The 21,894-nt window shown below is 38.2% G+C and overlaps 4 protein-coding genes across 4 annotated transcripts; 3 read left to right on the top strand and 1 right to left on the bottom strand.

The window, feature by feature from the left end:
- Window positions 1–190: 190 nt before the first annotated feature.
- On the top strand, window positions 191–5,060 carry LOC110750818 (Tetratricopeptide repeat (TPR)-like superfamily protein). Its single transcript, XM_021951186.2, has 12 exons — window positions 191–709; window positions 849–990; window positions 1,071–1,187; window positions 1,307–1,808; window positions 1,930–1,968; window positions 2,071–2,192; window positions 2,390–2,536; window positions 2,759–2,848; window positions 2,980–3,104; window positions 3,724–3,929; window positions 4,392–4,516; window positions 4,658–5,060. Exons 1-12 carry the CDS (start codon window positions 345–347, stop codon window positions 4,844–4,846), a joined length of 2,169 nt encoding a protein of 722 aa, XP_021806878.2. The 5' UTR covers window positions 191–344; the 3' UTR covers window positions 4,847–5,060.
- Window positions 5,061–5,093: 33 nt separating this feature from the next.
- NDHN (NADH dehydrogenase-like complex N) lies at window positions 5,094–6,607 on the bottom strand. The gene is made up of 4 exons (XM_021951187.2): window positions 5,994–6,607; window positions 5,763–5,879; window positions 5,559–5,644; window positions 5,094–5,425 (listed from the first exon to the last, which is right to left on the bottom strand). Exons 1-4 carry the CDS (start codon window positions 6,420–6,422, stop codon window positions 5,365–5,367), a joined length of 693 nt encoding a protein of 230 aa, XP_021806879.1. The 5' UTR covers window positions 6,423–6,607; the 3' UTR covers window positions 5,094–5,364.
- A 675-nt stretch (window positions 6,608–7,282) lies between these two features.
- ABCB25 (ABC transporter of the mitochondrion 3) lies at window positions 7,283–15,626 on the top strand. The gene is made up of 18 exons (XM_088255244.1): window positions 7,283–8,156; window positions 8,290–8,351; window positions 8,536–8,579; window positions 8,798–8,900; window positions 9,060–9,167; window positions 9,365–9,448; window positions 9,569–9,629; window positions 10,904–11,049; window positions 11,156–11,272; window positions 11,682–11,767; window positions 12,238–12,326; window positions 12,659–12,714; window positions 13,315–13,395; window positions 13,530–13,595; window positions 13,671–13,763; window positions 14,052–14,116; window positions 14,309–14,444; window positions 14,841–15,626. Exons 1-18 carry the CDS (start codon window positions 7,550–7,552, stop codon window positions 14,982–14,984), a joined length of 2,148 nt encoding a protein of 715 aa, XP_088111370.1. The 5' UTR covers window positions 7,283–7,549; the 3' UTR covers window positions 14,985–15,626.
- A 375-nt stretch (window positions 15,627–16,001) lies between these two features.
- LOC110750774 (uncharacterized) lies at window positions 16,002–21,056 on the top strand. The gene is made up of 10 exons (XM_088254308.1): window positions 16,002–16,158; window positions 17,090–17,322; window positions 17,493–17,535; window positions 17,649–17,727; window positions 17,875–17,920; window positions 18,016–18,114; window positions 18,377–18,445; window positions 18,544–18,733; window positions 18,957–19,081; window positions 19,592–21,056. Exons 2-10 carry the CDS (start codon window positions 17,101–17,103, stop codon window positions 20,909–20,911), a joined length of 2,193 nt encoding a protein of 730 aa, XP_088110434.1. The 5' UTR covers window positions 16,002–16,158; window positions 17,090–17,100; the 3' UTR covers window positions 20,912–21,056.
- Window positions 21,057–21,894: the final 838 nt, after the last annotated feature.

Below are 21,894 nucleotides of genomic sequence, written 5' to 3'. Positions count from 1 at the left end.
ATGCAAATTTTCCCTTTTTTTACCCCAAAACCAAAATTTTAACGGACTTGTAAAATTTAAACGACCTGTCGCATTTTCCCTCGAGACGATTCAATCAGACAGCAAAAACGTGAGAACTGAGGACGACATTGGACCGGCATGTCGTTTGAAAAATTGAACGCCGGACATTCTATATTGTGTTGTCGTCTCCGTACCCTCTGCTCTTCTCCCTCCCAAATTCCCAACCCAGTTTCCATTTTCAGCCAATTCCGAAGGTTCATCGATGAAATTAATTAATTAATTAATACTAAATTAAGAGAGAGAGAGAGAGAGAGAGAGAGATATATATATATATATATATATATATGGAAGCGGTGGCGGAAGGGCTGTGGGGGCTGGCGGACTACCAGGAGCAGAGAGGCGAGATCGGGAAGGCGGTGAAGTGCTTGGAAGCCATATGCCAGAGCGACGTGTCGTTTTTCCCCATCGTCGAAGTCAAGACTCGTCTTCGCATCGCCACTCTGCTTCTCAAGCACTCGCACAACGTCAACCACGCCAAGTCTCACCTGGAGCGCGCTCAGCTGCTCCTCAAATCCATCCCTTCCTGCTTCGACTTGAAGTGCAGAGCCTACAGTCTCCTCAGCCAGTGCTACCACCTCGTCGGCGCCATCCCTCCTCAGAAGCAGGTCCTCCACAAAGCCCTCGAGCTCTCTGCTTCTGCTGGCCACGAGTATGTAGTAGCTGTATTTTTCTACAATTTGCCTGCAATTTATGCTTAATGTTCATTTCTTCTTGTTGTTGCTGTCGTTCGAGTTTTTTCAGCTTCAAATCTCATGTTGCCGTTGTGATTTTCGTTGTTTTTGTTGAAGAATTACAGTCAAGTTATGGTCTTGCAACTTCAATTCTCAGCTTGCCAATGCTCTGATCATTGAAGGAGATTACCGGAGTTCCATCTCCGCCTTGGAGGCCGGTTTTGCTTGCGCAACTGAAATCTGTTATCCTGAGTTACAGGTAGTTAACTTACCTGGATTTGGCAAGATAACATAACTTGTAGGCTCATTTCGTAGCTTAATTTACTCGTTTTGTTTTAGATGTTCTTTGCAACTTGTATGCTACATGTGCATTTAATGCAATGGGATGATGAGAATACTGTTCAGCTAGCTGTTACCAAATGCGATGAGGTCTGGGAGTCATTAGACCCACAGAAAGTATGTATGCTTCTTCATTAGTTTTCAACATCGATTCTTCTAAGTTTTAGTTTTCAGCGATACTAAATTTTTCTTTTTTTGGTTTTACTTTTACCCTGTTCTTGCTTTCTCCCATATAGAGACAACAATGCCTTGGTTTACTCTTCTATAATGAACTGCTGCACATATTTTATCGACTCCGGATCTGTGACTACAAGAATGCTACACCTCATGTGGAAAGATTGGATGCTGCTATGAAGGCTGATTTGCAGCAAATGCAGCATGTACAGCAGCTGGCAAAGGAACTTGATGCCATAAATCAGAGTCTCTCCCGGTCTGATCTGCATCACAGGGAGGTGTCAGCCTTGTCTGAAAAACAAGCTCGGCTTCAACACCAGCTGTCTAGTCTTTCTACATGGAGTTCAACTGCGAAGGGATCTCTGGAACCAGCTTATTTTGGAAATATGAAACGAACGTACGGAGATAAGCTTGAGCTAGCACCACCTCCTATTGATGGGGAATGGCTACCAAAAAGTGCTGTCTATGCTCTTGTTGATCTGATGATGGTTGCGTCAGGTCGTCCAAAAGGAAATTTTAAGGAGTGTGCGAAGCGAATTCAATCTGGAATGCTTACCATCCAAGGTTGATTTTCATTCTGAATTTTTCCTTATTGGCCAGAGTGGGGGATGATTAAGTTGTGTCATGTCATGCTTTGGATCAATCCTGGATTGTTATGGTTTTTAATCTCTTTGTTTCTTTTCAGAGGAGCTTGTGAAGCTTGGAATAACTGATGGTGTGAGAGGTGAGTTCAATTTTTGAGATGCCTATAATAACATGGTTTCACTGGCTTTATTGTTGGCCATACCATTATTAATGCAACCTTTCTTAAATTTTTTTCAAGCAGAAGTGAATTTGCAGCACTCCGCAATCTGGATGGCTGGTGTGTATTTAATGCTACTTATGCAGTTCCTTGAAAACAAAGTGGCAATGGAGTTGACACGATCTGAATTTGTAGAAGCACAAGAGGTAGGTGGCATGTCTCAGTATGGTGCATTTCTAGGTTCTTGTATAATGATATATATATATATATATATATATATATATCAGATCTGTTAAAGATGGCAGTCTTATATGCCCTATGGTAGGTATACTTAAGTTTATTTTTAACTCAAGTTGACTACATGTAATGAGTATACTCAAATCAATATACTTGTGTGTTGCAGGCATTGGTACAGATGAAAAATTGGTTTATGCGCTTCCCAACAATTTTACAGACATGTGAGAGCATCATCGAAATGCTCAGGGGGCAGTATGCTCATTCTGTTGGCTGTTATAATGAGGCAGCTTTCCATTATGTTGAAGCTGCAAAGGTAAACTTTTCTTGAATTGCATTATCCATTTAGAAGAGATGCTATATGAGCCAAAAAAAATTGAAGGTTCATGATGAGGGAGCAATGAGCTAATTAATTTGTGTACACCACCTTGTATATGAGATTTTATTCTGTTTAGCAAAGGGTAAAATAAAAATGAAGGCATATGGATATAATTTCCCATGGCATCTAAACTAAGTGTTACTTTTTTTTAATAAGCAGCTCACAGAGAGCAAATCCATGCAAGCTATTTACCAAATTTATGCAGCTGTCTCCTACATCTGCATTGGGGATTCTGAATCATCTACACAGGTAAAGGTTTCCTGTAATTACAATTCTGTTGAGTTTATATGTGATTGTAATTTAGTATTTGATTGCACACGTACTTTTATTTGTTTTTCCATTGGATTATTTCCCATCACTGAATAGAAGTTTGGATGCAGGCACTTGACTTGATTGGACCAGTTTACAGAATGATGGACTCATTTGTTGGAGTTAGAGAGAAAACCACTGCCCTTTTTGCCTATGGTCTTTTATTGATGAAGCAACAAGATCTACAGGAAGCAAGGTAGATGCTCAAGTCCCTTATCATCTGCTGCGTTGGTAGTATATATTTATGATTGTTGTTTCAAAGTCAAAGAAATTTTGGCATTGTACTGCAGTATGGAGATAAATTTATCTATTGTGTTTTCTTAGTCATTTAGAACGAGTCCATTTCAATTTTCTTTCCTTTTTAATAATGGATAATATTTGCGAGTGACGTATCAAATTTTTCTCAAGCTCTGTACATAGAAAATTAATTTACTCTTTGAAATGCCATGGATGAAAAGTGCACTAACTCTCCTTATAACATGACCTTTGAAAATCCTTTAAATTGTTAAGTGATTAATTTTGGTTGCCTTATTGTACTTTCACATTTGTTTGCCCTACATATTCATCCATCTGCACAATGACAAGAGCACAAACTAATAAGATTGATACTGAGGTATCCAGGCTCTGCTTCTTCATTAATTTTGTTTCAGTCTTGGAGGTATGCTGGGAAGAACCTGTAAATAAACTTATACCTGATCATGTCAGTTGATATAGTACCAGCATATTTTCCATTATGAATTCTCTCTCTCTCTCTCTCTCTCTCTCTCTCTCTCTCTCTCTCTCTCTCTCTTTCCTAATATCTCGGTTTGGTGTAGAAATCGACTCGCCAAAGGTTTGCAATTGACGCATACTTATTTGGGGAACCTTCAGCTTGTTTCCCAGTATTTGACAATCCTTGGGAGTTTGGCACTAGCTCTTCATGACCCCGGACAGGCCAGAGAGATCTTGAGATCATCCTTAACATTGGCAAAGAAGCTTTCTGATATCCCAGCACAGATATGGGTGCTCTCTGTTATGACAGGTATGTATATATTCCTTTTGGGTTCTGCTCAGTATCTAGAACTGGCAATCTGGTTTCTCTGTAAGTGGAACAGAGAGCCCTACCACACTGTCGGTTGAGACATGCACTAACTGGGACTGATAAAATCTATGCTTCTTTTGGACAAGCACTGTTATAACTTATAGGATGTTTTCTAATATTTAAACTTTTCACTTCTTGATACTTGTACATATTATAAAACATGGCAGTCCCATGATCGCATTCTGCATTTATGTTTACCTGAGTTTAGGAACAAATTTTGTTGTTGGAATCACCAAATTTTTTTTTTAAAATTTACATTTCAAGTATCATTTTAGGTCATCCCTCTGCATGTTAGTAAAGTATGTTGGATTTCATCATTTAACTGACTCGATTGAGTAGATTTTAACTGGAATCTTCATTCCATTGGATTTATTCTGCTGATATGTGCTATGTTTCTGGTAGCTTTGTATAAAGAGTTAGGCGAAAGGGGACATGAATTGGAGAATCTTGAGTTTCAGAAGAGAAGGGAGGATGATCTGCAAAAGAGACTTGTAGATGCACATTCATCCATTCACCATATTGAACTAGTGAGGGCAACACATCTCTTTGTTTTAGCATTGTGATAAAATATAATAAAATAAAATAAATTGCTTGACATACCTAAACAATGATAAGTGTTTTGATATGAGGCACTCACTGATTATTTTTCTTGTACGTGTAACTTGCAGATTGACAAAGTAAAGGTTGAAGTCCAGCAATTTCATGAGGTCGACATCAATCGTGCAACCATGGGCCCATCCATGAGTGCCAATCTTGACATACCAGAATCAGTTGGTCTGTCTGCCCAGTTACCTGCTCCTTCATCATCAAGGCTAGTAGATTTAGACATGGGAAGACGTGGGAAGAGGAAAGTTTAGATTCTGACTTGTACAGTTCCGCATCCCTCTGTATTTCCTCTTTTAGGAAAAATGAGAGACTATAGCTTAGAGGAGATTGAAGTTGAGCTTTTCATATCTATGTACAGTGTACTGTGATGTAGGTTAACTCCAGCAAGAAAGGGTATCTTTAGCATTGGTACGAGGGATGTTGTATAATTTTTTGAATATAATTTATCAAGCAAACTTTACCATATTTACATGCCATAGTGAAATGCAACACAGATGCTTGTTTGGTTCTGGACATATTGGTCGTATGTCATGCAATTGATTTGATTACATGGTCAAAATTGTCAGTAGCATGAAAGTGGATAGATTACAATTTTTAGATGAAATTATTATGTACTTCGACATGTGATCAGGAAAACAATGGTGATAGCGAAAACTGTAGAGTATTTCTTGCTCCATGGATTTGCTTCCACAGTGAAATAAAGCTCAAATGTCTTCAAATTCAGGATGAGAGTAACTTGAACTCATCTGCTGTGTCTTTGCTACTGTTCTCATCCCTCATTAGCAGTTAATCCCGAAATTTCTTTGAGTGGCTTCCATACAAATTTCCTCCTGAAAATACATTGGTTTTCCGACATTATTGCAAGTATGATCTCTGCTATACAAATGTAGGCATGAAGAAACAGGATTGAAAGTTTCCTGGCTACCTAAAAATCCAGGAAAAGAAAAAGACATTTGAAAATACCAGTTTCCGCATTCGGCAATGACCCTGACCTTGGGCCGGAGTGTGGGAAGCAGAGCAAGAAACTGCAGCTCTGCCTTTGAAAGAACCTGTGCACAAAAGTACATGGGGCAACATTGGTTTGATTTAAATTCCTATTTTGCTTCCTCTTTGATCGTACGGGTCTCAAAGAATAAATAAATTTAAGTGTATAGTTTACTTCAGCACCTTGGCTTCAATAATCCAGACCACAAGGCCTTTGGCCTTTGGAGGCAGGGCAGCAAGCCTGTAATCAACCTCTGGTGGAAAGTACCATCTTGATATGGGCTGCTTCCCTAGATGAGGCTACTTTCCAACAATACATTTGAGTAAGAAGAACACAACAAAATGGAAAATTTCCTCTACAATTTTGGGTGTAGATGGACAATACGATAACATGTCAGATATATCTCAACTCACCGGGCAAACGGGATGGACCTTGGTGAGGGTGGTCTCAGGATCACCGAGGCCTCGGGCACTAAGGTCCAGGAAATAGTAACCCTGGTATCTCAGGCGGTTAAGATAGCGGCCCTCGTAGCCTCCCTCATGGGGAGAGTAGATAGCCAGGGCCTTGTGCTCCTCCACGTCCGAAAGCCAACGGCCGAGATCAAATCTCACCAAGTCTCCTCCTATGAAGTCCTCTATACTTCTCCCACTGCACCTTATCATCCCAACACGCTTGGATACTTTACCATGTCTTCCACTCAAACCCATCATAAGCATCATGTTTCTGTTTCCCTTGAGCTCATTGTTTATGGTGCAGCTGTTTCTTGGCGGTGGCTGCTTATGCTGGAGATTGGCCGAGACTGGTAGAATTGTTCCATGCTTGAAGCAGTTTGCAGCTGCCATTCTGTTTGTTGCCTTTTATGTTGCAGGTTTCTTTCTAACTTGAAAGAAAGATAGTGAGGGTGGGAGATGATGCCATTAGCGGGAACGAAATGGGAAATTAGATAGAGGTTGTGAAAAAGCAATGCCAATACAAAATATGCTGGGAGTTGTATGGTGGACAAACAAGATAAGAAATCTGAAAACTCTTTCTCCAACTAAAATGTATGGTGCTTTTATTTGCGGAAAACAACAAAGTTCTTAACACATCTTAATAACTATAGCCTTGTTTTGATACCTTTTTTTATTTTTATTTAAAAAGTTTCTTAGTTTTAAGAACAAAATGAAAACTTTTAATATCTATTTTGGAAATATGATGTGTGTGTTGAGTAAAATTTTCATTTTCAAAGTAAAATATGTATATAGAGAATAAGAAAAATGCTAAGCACAATCGTTTATATGCGCTACACACAGAGAAAATTAGTTAATGTAAACAGATAATTTTATAAATCTCATATATCCATTTTATTGATGCTTTTTTTTTTGGTTTCTCAAGGTAAACCAAGGCATGGCCCAAGCTTAATCCTCTGAGGTACTATCGGGCGCACATGCAGGGACCTCTCCCAAGTAAGTTTTCTGCATCCACAAGGGCTCAAACCCGAGACCACTTGCTTAAGCGATCAGAGCCCCTTCCACTCTTACCAACCTTCATTGGTATTTTATTTAGGGTTCAGGGTTATTTACGCTTTTCAAATTCCTATATACCCTTGATTCATTGAATAAGGTCAACTAAGGCAAGCACTATTTGAAAAGCAATTGAAATGTGTTGAACAAGAAATTTGAGGGCAAATAAATTGAACATATATAACATAATGAATTGTAACACGAACGGGGTTTGTACCCCAAAACTTGAACCCTCCCAAACATAACTTCAAGCGAGCAAGGCAAATGCTAGTACTATACTCTCTGTTCTGAAATTATGAAATAATATTTAACACAGATCGACTTTTCGCCCCCTTTCCCTTCCCTCTGTCCTCGTACATCCTTCCCTCCCAGTATAAAACCCACAAAATTTGAAGTTGCTGAATTAGGGTTTTCAGTCTTCGTATGAACTAGTTCATTGGGCCGAAGAAGAAGAAGAAGAAAGAAGAATGCTGGGTCCTACCGCATCGAAGTGGTACAGAGCCAGCGGGCTTCTCTTCCAACTTAGACCCCATCGCAGCTTCAAAGCAAATTCCTTTAGCACCAGAACCGCCTTCCATGGAAACCCAATTCTCCTTCCAAAAACTTTGACTTCGAACAGCGTGCTTCCAACATTAAGACTCCCTTTCCATGTCAACGCTTTCCTCTCCGATGCCTCATCAGCTCCTGCCCCGCCAGATGGCCGCTCGTGGTTCTCTACATCGCCGGACCTGAGAAATCCAACTCCTCCAGTTTCTAAGGGAACTTCCGTCGAACAGATTACGAACGTTAAGATCTTCCGAACTCTCGCAAGTTACTTGTGGATGAAAGATAACTATGAATTCCGTATCAGGGTCATTGCGGCCTTGGGCTTCTTGGTTGGGGCTAAGGTTCTCAATGTTCAAGTGCCTTTCCTCTTCAAGCTTGCTGTGGATTGGTTGAGCTCAGCTACTGGCAATGCTACCGCACTTGCTTCTTTCACTGCCGCCAATTCAACCCAGTTGGCTCTTTTTGCAACTCCTGTTTCGGTTTTAATTGGATATGGGCTTGCACGCACGGGTGCTTCTGCTTTCAACGGTACTACGCATGAAGTAATTGCTTGCTCATACCATTCCTTTGGATATTCATGCTTCAATAACATGTTCATGTATTGAAATTCGGAATTGGGTTCTTGCCCATTTCTAAAGTTCTTCAAAATTGTATTGTGCAGAATTACGGACTGCTGTGTTTTCTAAAGTAGCACTGCGAACAATCCGATCAGTGTCTAGGAAGGTATGGCACTCCCAAAATGTCTTTTATCGAATATCCAAGCCGCATAAACACCTTAACCATGTTCTAAGTCATATTGCAAATTCTTCTTGGTTTCATATTGAACATGCTTGTTAATCTCTAAGAAAAAAAGATGCCTTATGTCCTAAAATCTTCTTTGTGACATATGCAATTTAAACTTTTGCAGGTCTTCTCTCATTTGCATGACCTTGATCTTCGGTATCATCTTAGGTATTCATATATATTCCTTTCCATGTTTGTTTAGAATGTATTTATTAGTTGCAGACGACGTGCCAGTATGTTGTGGCTTCTTAACATGCTTGAATACATGATTTTGTTGTCATTTGGGGAGATATTAGTTTACAATAAAAGCCTTTTCAATATAGTTGATTTTGAGCTATTAGTTGCACTCTAACTTTTGCATTATCATGTGGCTAATGTAATTTCAGTCGAGAAACCGGCGCACTAAATAGGATAATTGACCGTGGTAGCCGTGCAATAAATTTTATTCTGTCGTCTATGGTGTTCAATGTTGTGCCCACCATTTTAGAGGTATGGATCTGTACCTTAGATTATTGTTGAGCTATTTTGATGTGTGTAAAGACACTGGCTGGACTTAGTAATGTAGTGCGAAGCAAGGTCGAGGGTTCCATCTTGCTTTTGTTTCTTGTTACTAAACAAATTTAACAGATTTGACATGTGCCTTTCCAGATATCTATGGTTTCAGGTATACTGGCTTACAAATTTGGAGCACCTTTTGCATGGATCACTTCACTATCAGTTGCTGCATATGTGGCATTTACATTGACTGTCACACAGGTATCGTGTCTCTTGCCAATTCTTTGTTTATAGTTTCTTAGGAATGACTTGTTAAAAAAAATAAAGGTGTCTGAATCATACTAGTTAATCATTTTGATCCATTTCAATTTTTTTTAGCTATATATTTACCCGTTTATTAAGCTGCTGATAGTTTTTGTGTTGCGAATTTTGAATTAATGATTTCCTTGTCTTAACAGTGGAGGACTAAGTTTAGGAAGGCCATGAATAAGGCTGATAATGATGCTAGTACAAGGGCAATTGATTCACTTATTAATTACGAGGTAAGGTGATGTACTTTGTATATCTTCTACTCACTTTATGCAAAATTTGATGCCTTCCATCTCCATTATTCAAATTATTTTTCTCTCGTTTCATCATCTGATGCTGTTGTATTTATACAGACTGTAAAATATTTCAATAACGAAGCTTATGAAGCCAGTAAATATGATGAGTACTTAAAGAGTAAGTTGTTTTGGTCTTATCACAGTTTATAGTTTGTTAATCCTGAACTAATACATTGTTCTGGAAACTAATATGAATTAAACCCACTAGTTCGTGATACACAAACTTGTAAAAGCTTCTATTATCTTGCTGATAAATTATCATGCCACGTTTGGTGCTCGCATGTGCATACTCTATAGTGCTGAAACATGTATTTCCGGGACATTTGGATCAAGACCAATTTCCAATTTAGGTTGGGTTGTGTTTCAGATGATTTTACATGTGCATATGTATGTATCTGTCATATAACATCCACGCCAAATGCACGTTCGGGTCATTCAGGTCAAATGCACGTTCGGGTCATTCAGGTCAAATGCACGTTCGGGTCATTCGGGTCAATGCACGTTCTGGTCATTTGGGTCAAATGCATACAGCATGTATTTGTGTGTGTTGAGAGAGAGGAAGGAGAGGTCAGACCTTCATATCATACAAAATGTTCATTGTGGGGCTTTACTCTCTGTCTTCCAGTGAAATTGTTCAAGACTATGAATTAACTTCAATTATTTTGAAGTTAAAAAAAAATTTATTGTGTTCTTTGCTTAATAATTTAGAATGGCTTTTCTTGCCATATGTGGTCAAAGAAATAGGTGATAATTACTTTAGTTTTTTTCATTGTTTTGAAAATTAATGATCATTGGGCACAAAAAAAAAGGGGTCTTATACTTCAGCTAGAGGAGTGACTGGTTGGTTCACCGAACAAGAACTGAATTTGACTTGTGCACAAGCTATTTTGAAACTTTTCATTCTAATTTTTTAAAATTATTTTACTTTTTTTATTTATCATAGCATGATTGAAAACATTATTTTCAATTGTATAAATATGTATTTATATGCAATGATACTAGAGACAACAATTGATGTGGCAACTTCTTATTTGCGGTGAATAATTAAGTTCCAAGGTGGACCCAGATAGAAAACAAATGAAATACTGCTACGTCAGTTAGTGTTCAAAAGTTGGTGTCTTTGGTATCAGTCAGCCTTAATTCTCCCTTCTGTTTCATGCATTTATGAGTTTGCATGGTAACCTCAGGTGGCCTTCCACCAAACCAACTTTTATTTTACTTTATGGAATGTCCTGTGTGTGGTAGTTCTTCGTGTGGTATTGGATTTGTATGTTTCTCCTTGAAATATTTTTTTGTTAGTTTGACATTGATAATTGTGGTTTTTACATCAGAAGGTTATTTTCATTGTTTCTTAATGGTGCTTCTGTTGCTTGTGATTATTCTATCTTTCAGGGTATGAAGATGCTGCCTTAAAAACACAACGCAGTCTTGCTTTTCTGAACTTCGGCCAAAATATTATATTTAGCACGGCTCTATCAACTGCTATGGTGCTGTGTTCAAATGGTATTATGAGTGGCAATATGACAGTTGGTGATTTGGTAATTTGCCTTGGGATTCTCATGTTTTGAAGTCTTTTTGAAAAAATCCTGTTTGCAAAGTGACTCACTGATAGTCATACAAATTATGGTTGAACCCAATATACAGGTCATGGTGAATGGGCTTCTATTCCAGCTATCGCTTCCACTCAATTTCCTCGGTAGTGTTTATCGTGAGACTATACAGAGTCTTGTTGACATGAAATCTCTGTTTCAGTTACTGGAGGTAAATATAGGAACTTCACAGTTTTCTTGCAATCTGGTTTTCAGTGATGTGTGCGTCTTGTTATATTTATTTTCAAATTACACTGACCTCTTTTACATGGCTTGAATCAAGGGACTAATATTGGACCACGCGATAATTCTATTCACTTTTTCACTGTCACAAAATCTATGCTTTTTTGTTGTAATGGACAAAATCTATTATCTATTTATTTTTGAACCTCTTTAATGAAGAAACAAGGACATACGCACTCTACTCTTAATTTATTTACATTTTGGTTTGTAGTTATAAAACTTTTAAGGTTGATATAGTTTTGTCATGCAAGCTATTTTGATGGTGGTTTTTCATAATACATTGTTGAATTGGCCTTTTCTTTATCTGCTTTTACTTTATTTGTTGTTATTTATCATAGGAAAGGGCCGAAATTGGTGACAAAGATGATGCAAAGCATCTGAAATTAAGTGGGGGGAGCATTCAATATGACAACGTACATTTCAGGTGGTTGATGCTTCTCTTGCTGTCCTTATAGTGTTAATGGAGCATTTCAAGACCATTGATTTTTTATATAAAAAGCTCTTAATTTTCTGAAATCAAATGCTATTTTGTGTCAATAGCATGGGAGAGGCTGAGAGTCAGAAGACTTGTTTCTTTTGCTATTTAGGGTCTTTAAGGAAAAAAAACCTCGCTGAAGAAGAAGACTTAAATTTGGCGGGCCAAGGTGAAGGCTTTGCTTGCCTCCCCTTCTGAGGCGGCCTTCCTCTCTCTGGCTGTTCTATCATTAATATATCATCTAGTACTTTTATAGTAGTCTGTAGCTAGCATGATGTTAAAAAAACGTTTTTTTGGACTATAGATGTGATCCATATGTGGCAAATTTAAATTAACATTTATCAAATGTGATATTATTTTTACTGTGTAATTTATGTAATCCATTGCTGATGCACTACATCCGTTTTCTGTTTGTACAGTTATCTGACAGAAAGAAAGATTCTTGATGGGATATCATTTGTTGTACCTGCTGGGAAGAGTGTGGCTATTGTTGGAACCAGCGGAAGTGGTAAGGCTTGTCAGGATTTCCTCTTTGTGTCTTGGCGTCTTCCCTTGATTCAAAATTCCTTTCCTTTTTAAATTCATTTATTGTTTGACATGAAATACCAGATATTAATGTTTTTTGGGCGCTGTTGTGGAGACATGGTTCTACCACAGTTCTGGTGTTTTTGCTTAATGTTAGTCTGGAAGTTATTAGGATAAGCAAGTGATGCCCATGCATATCTAATTGTTTTTATTTTTTGTATTAATTATTATTAGTATTGCATGATGCAGCATATCTGTTCTTTATTCAATATTCTTGGATCATCATGAATATATTGAATTGGCATCTGTTTGCAGGCAAGTCAACCATTCTCAGATTGCTCTTCAGGTTTTTTGACACACATTCTGGAAGTGTAAGACAACTGATCCTGTTTTTTGTAATTATCTATTGGTACAATACGGGCTTAATTTATAAAGCATGTAGCTATCTTAGCGTTGGAGTCTAATCTTGATGGTTCTAGTCATGAGTGGTAATCACCTAACAGGTTTTGCCTTGCTTATTGCATCATTGCTGAAAATCTTTGTGCTGGTTGCAATTTCTAATCAGTTAGACAAACTTTATGATGGTGAAAGTATAATAGGTGACTTTCTGTCGATCTACTCATCAGCTTAAAACATGTCTGAAGTTAATATAAATTTTAATCTGCAATATTCCTGAAAAATAATGAGGGCAAGCGAGTTGACCGTTGAGAAGAAAAAGTTGTTATGCCCCATTCAACCTCCTCTAGGATGCAATTTCATAATGCGGGCATAATAATTAGTTTGTTAACTCCAATTTTCTTGTTTTTCTTAATATACTTAATTGTTATGAACCGAAAATCAGTCTGTATTCCCAGCACCACCACCAGGAACAATTTAATAAAAACCCATAGCTTACCATTATATTATGTTTGTAGTTTACACTTCACATGGACATTCTTCCTATTGAAGATCATAATTTTTGTCATTCACAGATAAAGATAGATGGTCAAGATATTCGGGATCTGACACTTGAGAGTGTACGGAAGTCTATTGGCGTTGTGCCCCAAGATACAGTAAGTTTAAGTAAATTTTGTTTTGTTTCTCGTTTTAGTTGGTGCTACTGCAAACTGAGAGGTTGCCTTTTGGGATCTTGTTGGTCGTAAATAGTAACATCTTGATAAGGAAATAACTTGTGCTTCATTGGCAGGTACTTTTCAATGACACAATATTTCATAACATTCATTATGGTCGTCTTTCAGCAACAAAAGAAGAGGTATGCGATAGACTAGTATTGCGCACTGTTGATTCTACTATGCTATTTTCTTGGCCTAATGGTTATTCTGTTTAGGTGTATGATGCTGCTCGTCGTGCAGCAATACATGACACTATCATGAAATTCCCTGACAGGTATTCTACTGTTGTGGGGGAACGAGGGCTCAAGGTGAGAAGACTGAATATGCTATTTACTAAGTAATTTGTTTGCTTTAATAGTGGGCTAAACATCCCTCTTTAAGAGCTAGGCTGGGTTGGGGTACTGCATGTATTAAATTGTTGCACATCTACCTCCTGCAAAGTCAGTTCTTTGTACTGTCTTTTTTAAATTATTTGTAATGATCAACCGTGTAACATGCTGACCGAAGAAAAAGGGGAAAAAAGGAATTGCAACTGTTTGTCAATTTTCTTCGGTGGACTATTGAATTCTGAAGAGTATGATGATAATTCTGTGCAGTTAAGTGGTGGTGAGAAACAGCGCGTGGCACTGGCTCGTGCATTCTTGAAAGCACCTCCAATTCTGTAACCGTTCTCATCTTTCCTCCGTCATTTTTTTTCTATTTGTTCATGCTGTCTGCGATTTTGTATCTGTGGATAATTTCAAAGTTATCCTTGACTTGCTAATGAATTAAATCTTTTAGGAGAAAGTAGGCCACAGCAATCGAATATATCCTGAGCATTTTATGATTATTATTTTTTATTTGACACCCACAGGTTATGTGATGAAGCTACAAGTGCACTAGATAGCACCACGGAAGCGGAAATATTAAATGCATTGAAGTCCTTGGCAACTAATCGAACTTCAATTTTCATTGCCCATAGGCTAACCACTGCAATGCAGTGCGATGAGGTAACATTCTTCCACCCCTGTGTTTCTTCTCCTTCATTTTTTAATGTTTTTCTATGTCAACTTACCACCTCTGTTTTTTACCTGAACATCTATTGCTTTCTAATTCATTCTTTGGCTCAGTTTATGCACAAAGAGTGTTGTATGAGTTTCTATTTGGTGAAATCAACAAACTCTCTTCTACCATATACATACCTTTTCATTCGTAGATACCAAATGCATTGAGAGAGCAATTTCTGCCATCTATTGAACTCTGAGTTATTAAATCTCTTGTAGTATTGACTAACCCTTATCAAAGCCTTTGATGTTCTACCCATATCCTACTATTCCTTTATCTTTTCCTATTCCTTTTATTATGTTGCAATATCTTACTCTGTGTCTTGCCAAATCAATTCTCAGATAATAGTTCTGGAGAACGGGAAAGTAGTTGAGCAGGGGCCCCATGATGTTCTCTTGTCTAAGGCGGGGAGATATGCACAGCTCTGGGGACAGCAAAATAACACAATTGATGCACTTGATTCCAGCGTCAAATTGGGGGCGTGAATGTTGTTCCCATTCCTCCATCACTCTCTCCCTCCAAAAATAAGAAAGAGTGGCTTAAGAAGTTGCTTTTCTGTCTGCCTTCCGGTATTCTATTAGCCACCTTGGATATTGAATTATACGTTTATCAATGCACTTTGGAGTAAGCAATGTTCTCAGTTGCGCTTGAAAGATTGATAAATGGCATGTGTTTTTTGCCATAAGATCCTTGTATGATCCTCACTTGACTAATCTCAGTTCCCTTTCATATGTCTTTAAGTTCCAAGGACGTGCTTCTGTGATGAGGTAGGTACTGGTTGATTACTCAAACAAGAATGTGATGCTTGTAGGCCAGTTTGGTACTGGCTGTACCTTCTGATAAATTGTACAGAAGCCACCTTAGCTTTGAGAAGCATGCTCTTTGTTACTGGGGCAGCCTACAAACAGCGGAAGCAATTGTGTAAAGTAGCTTACTGATAGCAGAAGCAGCTTCTTAACTATCTGCTGCTGCATAGGATTGAATGCAATTCTTCCCTTTTATGCATCAATGTAGGAAGGATTGAAGAAACTTTTTTGTTCTATGTTTTAGTCAAGCAGGACATCTTCTCAATTGTATCACTTATGCACTATTTGTATCCAATGCAATTGGTTTTGTGCTTTCAGTTCCATTTATTCATGCACAATTTGTAAATCAGAGAGTTTTGGTAATTTATGTTTATAAACTTCTACCTTTCTGCGCAAACTGTGCCGAGCATTGTGTGTATTTATTGTTCTTTATTGTGGTTATGGAGTAGAATGTAATTTAGCTTACATGTACTTTTATCGTATCGAAAACGACATTGCCATGCATTAGCATCGTGCCAAATCTGGCGTAACAAATGCATGTTGAACAAATTGGGAAGTTACTGGCACTTATAAATGGAGAATTTGATCACCGTACAGTTGTCACAATGCTCGTTGCATGTAACGCTAACCCGAGCACCTAACCCGGTCACCGACAAGAGTACCTGGCTTATAAATTTATCTGTGGAAAGACTCTTGATCCCTTGACTCTGAGAGTGTGCCTTGAATGTATGTTAGTACTTGATGAAGACCCTTGAAATGGAGATGTTATGAGGATTTTGCCAGTTTTGAAAGAGTTGTAGGGTATTGAGCTGCTTTCAATTTTCCCTTTTTGACAAGAGGAAGTGTTCATTTGGTATTTTACTGTACTCTCTCATTTGCTTCTACCAGAAGTGCTGCTTTATCTGCTTATTAGACATCTATTCTTTGCTCAAATCTACCTTCCATATAGGATCTGTGTCCATAACTGCAATTTTACTATGTTTTTGAACAATTTTCTTTCGAGTTTCTAAGGTCCCTCTGGCAAGCTTTCCTGTCCATGTCATTCTTTTATTTTAATTACAGTGATTTTTGTTTTTCATGGAACACCCAAAAAATAGAACTCAAAATACAAAAATTACGTCTGCCATCAAACGGAAAAGGGGGGAACTAACGGAGATTTTGCAATCCTAATAGTGGCACGCTTCTGCAAACACAACGTGTTAGATCAATTCAAAGTCTCTTGTGAATTGACAGAATATGACCGATCCCTACCATATGGTCTACGTAGGCTTATCATAGTCATTACCCTTCTGCATGTGGTGTTAACATAAAATGGAAATGTGGTTTGGCCCATTTTTGCTTGATGGAAAAGATAGAAATATGGTCACCTTGCAAATCTTCTTTCTTGCCTTCTTTTTGTGGTAATTCTAGCAAAGTAAGTAAGAGGCATCAGAGATGAGCTGTAAATTTGCTGGTGCTGATGTGGGTGCAGCCGTTACAATGTATTTGCAGAATTACCAAAATTGAGTCTTTTGTTTTCCGCCCCATCCCCCCAAAGGGTCAAAACAATGGTCAATAGTAAGTCCTGTATGATGTCCTTATTTTATTTCTACTCAATTAGACGTTTATAAGCAGAGTGGTTTTAGTTCTAACTTCACTTCAGGTAAGCTATTTTTCTCGTGTTCTTTCTTTCTTTCTTTTCTATGGAGTAATTTTTAATGGCAGTAACATGGAAAGTAAAACTTGCTACAAAAGCTGATATGGTAATAGTAGCAGAAAATTATAAACATGGGTTGATATTACAGGGGTGTATAAAATGTGGGAGGGAAGTGAAGTAGTTGGAGGGAGAAGGAAGAGTGCCCGAATATCGGCATTGAATGAGGTGAAGAGGAACAATGAATTCTCCAAATCCGGTGACAACGTCGTTGGAGAGAATGGTCAGAATCAGGCTCATGTTACAGCAAGAGCAGCAGCTTCTGCTGCCAAGAGAGGCCGCAAGCGCAAAAGACTTAAAGATGTTGGCCTATCATCTCAACAGGTCCCTCTGTCCCTGCCTTGCTCTTACATGTATATATGTGTGTGTGCACGTGCATATATAAATTGGACCTCTAGTTTATCTTGGGATGCTGATTTGAGCTTCAGGGTTCTTACCATAACTTGCAGCTTCAGTGTTTGATGCTTTTTTTTTTCATTTTGAATTGCATGCAGGATGGTGAAGACCAAGAACAAGAAGACAATTCGATCATGAACGGTGAGCCTGTTCTTGTTATATAACATAGATGTTAACTGAAGTCAAGTGATTTTAACACCCTAATCATTTAGATTTCTGAATGTGGTAACTTAGTTATTGTTCATATTAATTAGATGAAGCAGAAAATCTGTCATCTGATGAGCAAGTGCCACAAAAACGCATATTTGAGTTCATCCTTGATACGCTGCAAAGGTTTGAGTGCGTTTTTCTTTTCATTTTTCCTTTAATCATAAGTTAATCAATTTCATTGTCTGAATTACTAGCTAGAAAATTATTTTAAGGACGTGTATTATTTACGTGATATATGGTTTTTTATCCTAATCATTCTGCTTTACATAGGAGAGACGTATTTGGTATATTTGCACAGCCTGTTGACCCTCAACAGGTTAGTTCTATATTCTGGTTTCTAATCTTTTTTTGTTACAGATGTTCTGCTTCCTTTCTGATTAAAAAACAATGATCTGTTTCTTGCTTTCTAAGGTGAGGTCCTATTACTCAATTATCAAAGAGCCAATGGATTTTGGCACCATGAGGGCAAAACTACATGAAGGAATGTACAACAACTTGGAAGAATTTGAGGTTCACTCCCATATAAACACTTTTCCTCCTTGCTCTCTTATTCTTTCTTCTTCTTGTTATTGCATTCAGGAGAAGGAAAAAATTATCATCTCTTTTGTGTTTAAATTGCACCAAGTTTTATTTGTAAGTGGTGAAACTATGTGCAGGCAGATATGTTAATGAGAGAAGTGAGGAAGGACAGAAAATTTATTGAAATTTTGATATTATGTTGTAGAACATTTTATGAAGTATTAACTGATTTTTCATTCCTTTGAATTAACAGCATGATGCGATTCTGGTATCCAAAAATGCAAAGCACTTCAACTCATCAGCTACCGTATATCACTTCCAGGTGGGCTCATTTATTTGACATGATGATACAAGAGTACATGCATATCAATTGTTATCTATCTTAGTTTTCTTTGTGAATGCTAACATAATGCTTTCCAGGCTCAGCGCTTACAAGAACTAGCTGACGAGCTTTTCAGGGATCTGAAAACAGATCCTGAACGTTTTCTGTTAGAAAACTCGCTGAAAAGAAGATGCCCTGATAGGAAGCCCCAGAGTGAAGCCAGAGGTTTATGCAGAAAGCATGCTACGCCAGGCAGTGTCAAAAGAAGAAAAACAGATTCGAACCCTGGTAAAGGGGAAAAAACACACTAAGTTGCAACATTGTTCTTCTGAAGGCTTACCTCTTCTTGCCATAGATGTTATCATTGAACTTACTGCTATAGTTTATCAACTCTTGATTGGATGATAACTAGAACAGCATACTTGGAAGATATTTGGAAGAGTTTCCATCATCAGCCATGCATGGATTGAAAAGGAAGCTAACTTGGTTCATTTTCCCTTGCTTTGCACAGGATTGAGAGATAGTAGGAATTCAAATTTAGTCGAAACTCAGCAGCGTCAAACTTATTGGAGGCCTTCCAATGACGATGAATCTTTATTCTCAACTGTCTACAATGCCCCCAAATCACTTTTTCATGTAAGTTACCATACATCCTGCTTACACGAGAACTTGGTCTAACAGATGTTAAATACCATGATATAACCTCACCTGCATAAGGATGCACAGCATGTTAGTTGCTCACCAACAAAGATTTTGTGTAACTTATTCACTGATATGTTTCATATGCAAAGAAAAACAGACTTTTACTTGGCCTGCACTTTGTTCCATAACCGGAAGAGTGTGGCAGCTTGTTCTGTATCCTACCTCTTTCTCTGCTTGTGTTAACTGTTATGGAAGGTGCTTTTGCTGCCAATCTTATATACATCAAATCAGGGATAGCATTTATTAAATGGTTATGGAACTTTATAAAAGTGTTTGAAAATCAAAATTGGCCCACCAATCTGAGTATAGTATGCTTGAACTTTGAGATTATTTACTTCTGAAGTTTATGAGAAGGAGGTTATGTATGATAGGTTCAAACAATAATTTTTGCCAAACTTGTGTATAAGTTGAGATATATAACTAGATTGCTTCTTGACATTGTAGATTGATGCTGGTTTTGGATATAGAGAAAGTCTCATGCGGTTTATTAAAGATTTGGGGCCAACAGCTCAAATGGTTGCCCAGAGGAAGTTAGAAAGTCTTATTGAAGCTCCAAATTGCCAGTCTCAGACAACCCCTCCAGTCCAGACCCCATATTATCCGGCTTCCACCCTATCTGCCCCAGGGGTACCTGGTCATCCTGCTGTTGTTAATACCAGCCAAACGACTCAAATGCAACATAATTCCCTATATAACTTCCCAAGGGATGCTAATGTTTCATATTTTCATGGTGATGCTTCTGCACGAAGATATGCCCCGGCCAGAGCTGGCATATGTATCAATGAGGGTGCTTACAAGGGAAATATGATTGTTCCTGGCACATCCAGATTAGGCACGGAGAGCAATCTCAATGACCCAAAAGGGAAAATGATTCTTCAGGTAGCCGAGGGAAAAGACACTTATAACAAAGCTTTGCATGAACAGATGGCCATTGATATTAACAAAAACATGAACATCCCTGGTCTTACCACTGGCATAGGACTTCAGGGAAGTAACATGGAAGGCAGAGCTCCTCAAAATCAAAACAGCAAGGTTCGGTTAGAATCGCATATTCGTGTCGTTAGAGATTTGAGTAGTCCTGGGACCTCAAACAACAGCATAAAGTTTAGGACTGTGGATATGTTAGCCAAACCTAACAACCTAGGAATCCAGCTGCTTCAGCAAGCTCAGTTGTCTATAACTGCATATCACTCCAATCAGTCAAGGCTGCTAGAGATAATGTCTAGAAGCAACACCTATTTGAGGCCATCATCTTACATGCCTTCACCAGCTCCAAAGTTGTCAAGTTTGAGTCAGGCACAAACTTCCTTTAATGATTTTGGCTCAAAACTGAATAACAATTATGCAGCTAGCTCAGCACAGGCAGGTCATCTTTCTCAACTAAATAACTATGCAGCAAGCTCAGCACAGGCAGGTCAGCTATCTTCACTGAATAACTATGTAGCTAACTCTGCACAGGCAGGTCAGCTGGCTCAATGGAACCATCCCGGTACAGCGCGAAGTATGCAAGAAATCGGTAGTTTTCCAAGTATGAAAGTGAAGCTTGGTGAGGATCACGGGCCATTGGCAAATGGTATGTTTATGAGGAAAGAACAAGAGCTTGTGTCATCAGCTCAGGGAATAATGAAGCCCCCATTGTACAATGAAATTGGCACCCATGAAAGAGCTACAACTCATCAATGGTACCAAAAGGAGCCTACTTCTCCATCTTTTATATCTTTGCTGGAGGACTCTCAGCAGCCTAACTTGGCTCTGCAGCTGTGAGTTGAACTTAGAGAAGTGGACTGGTTCTGTGTGTTCTCTTTTTTTACATGTCTGTGCTTCTATGTTATTATCTGCCCTTGTACCAGTTGAGAGACAATTTTAATTATGTTTTCATGTTAATGTACTATGTCTTCATTTCTGTTCATCTATGTATGCTCCCTTTTGGACTTCATTTAAAAACCAAGGAAAATAAAGAAAAAGAGAAAAAAAAAATTCAGAAAAGGGTTGTAGGGTTTTACTTTTATTCTTTTTTGGTTGGAGCATTTGGTTATGAGTTTTCATAATGCAGCAGCAGCAGCAGCAGCATCAAAAGACTCATCAGTTGTTAAAAGAGGGCAAGTGAAAAGCAGACAAAAAGCACTTATTCCTAGTGAAAGCCACTTCTCGCCTGAAGATGACTGGCTCCTTCCCTCAATCTTATACATAATAATTTTATATCAAGGGTCGTGTACTGTTCTAAGCAGATACTTAACCGTCCAATGACAAAAACCAAGTGCACACATTAATGATTAAACAACACAAGCCCAAGGTATCTGAGATTCCTCAAGTGCATTCAAATTTTAGGTTAACTTATTCAACTGGTGGTACTTTTCTCCACAGATCTAGATAACATGTCAACATGATATGATATGGCAAACTCACAGCCACCTCTTTAGTGGGGGAATTTCATTGTAGAGGAGGGACCAGTGTGCCATATATCTATCATTTTCACTCACCAGGGGTTTATAACTTTTGAGGGCAGGACCACCTCCATCTTAATTCACATGTCAATGACTCAATATCTTAATTCTCTCTCTCTCTCTCTCTCTCTCTCTCTCTCTCTCATCTACAAGCTCTTGGGAGATATTATAAGAAATATAAAACAAAAAAGTATATAAACATTTGTACACTTGCAGCGTGGTGCGCTAAGGGTTGGAATTGTTTGTCCTTGACATACATTGGCGCTTCATTTCTTTACACTTTAATCTTTCGGAGTCGATACG

The sequence above is a fragment of the Prunus avium genome, chromosome 6 (genome assembly GCF_965620075.1).
Source record: "Prunus avium chromosome 6, drPruAviu1.hap1.1, whole genome shotgun sequence".
NCBI classification, from domain to species: Eukaryota; Viridiplantae; Streptophyta; class Magnoliopsida; order Rosales; family Rosaceae; genus Prunus; species Prunus avium.
Note: the sequence above shows the minus strand (reverse complement) of the source record. Positions and strands in the feature narration are given on the sequence as shown.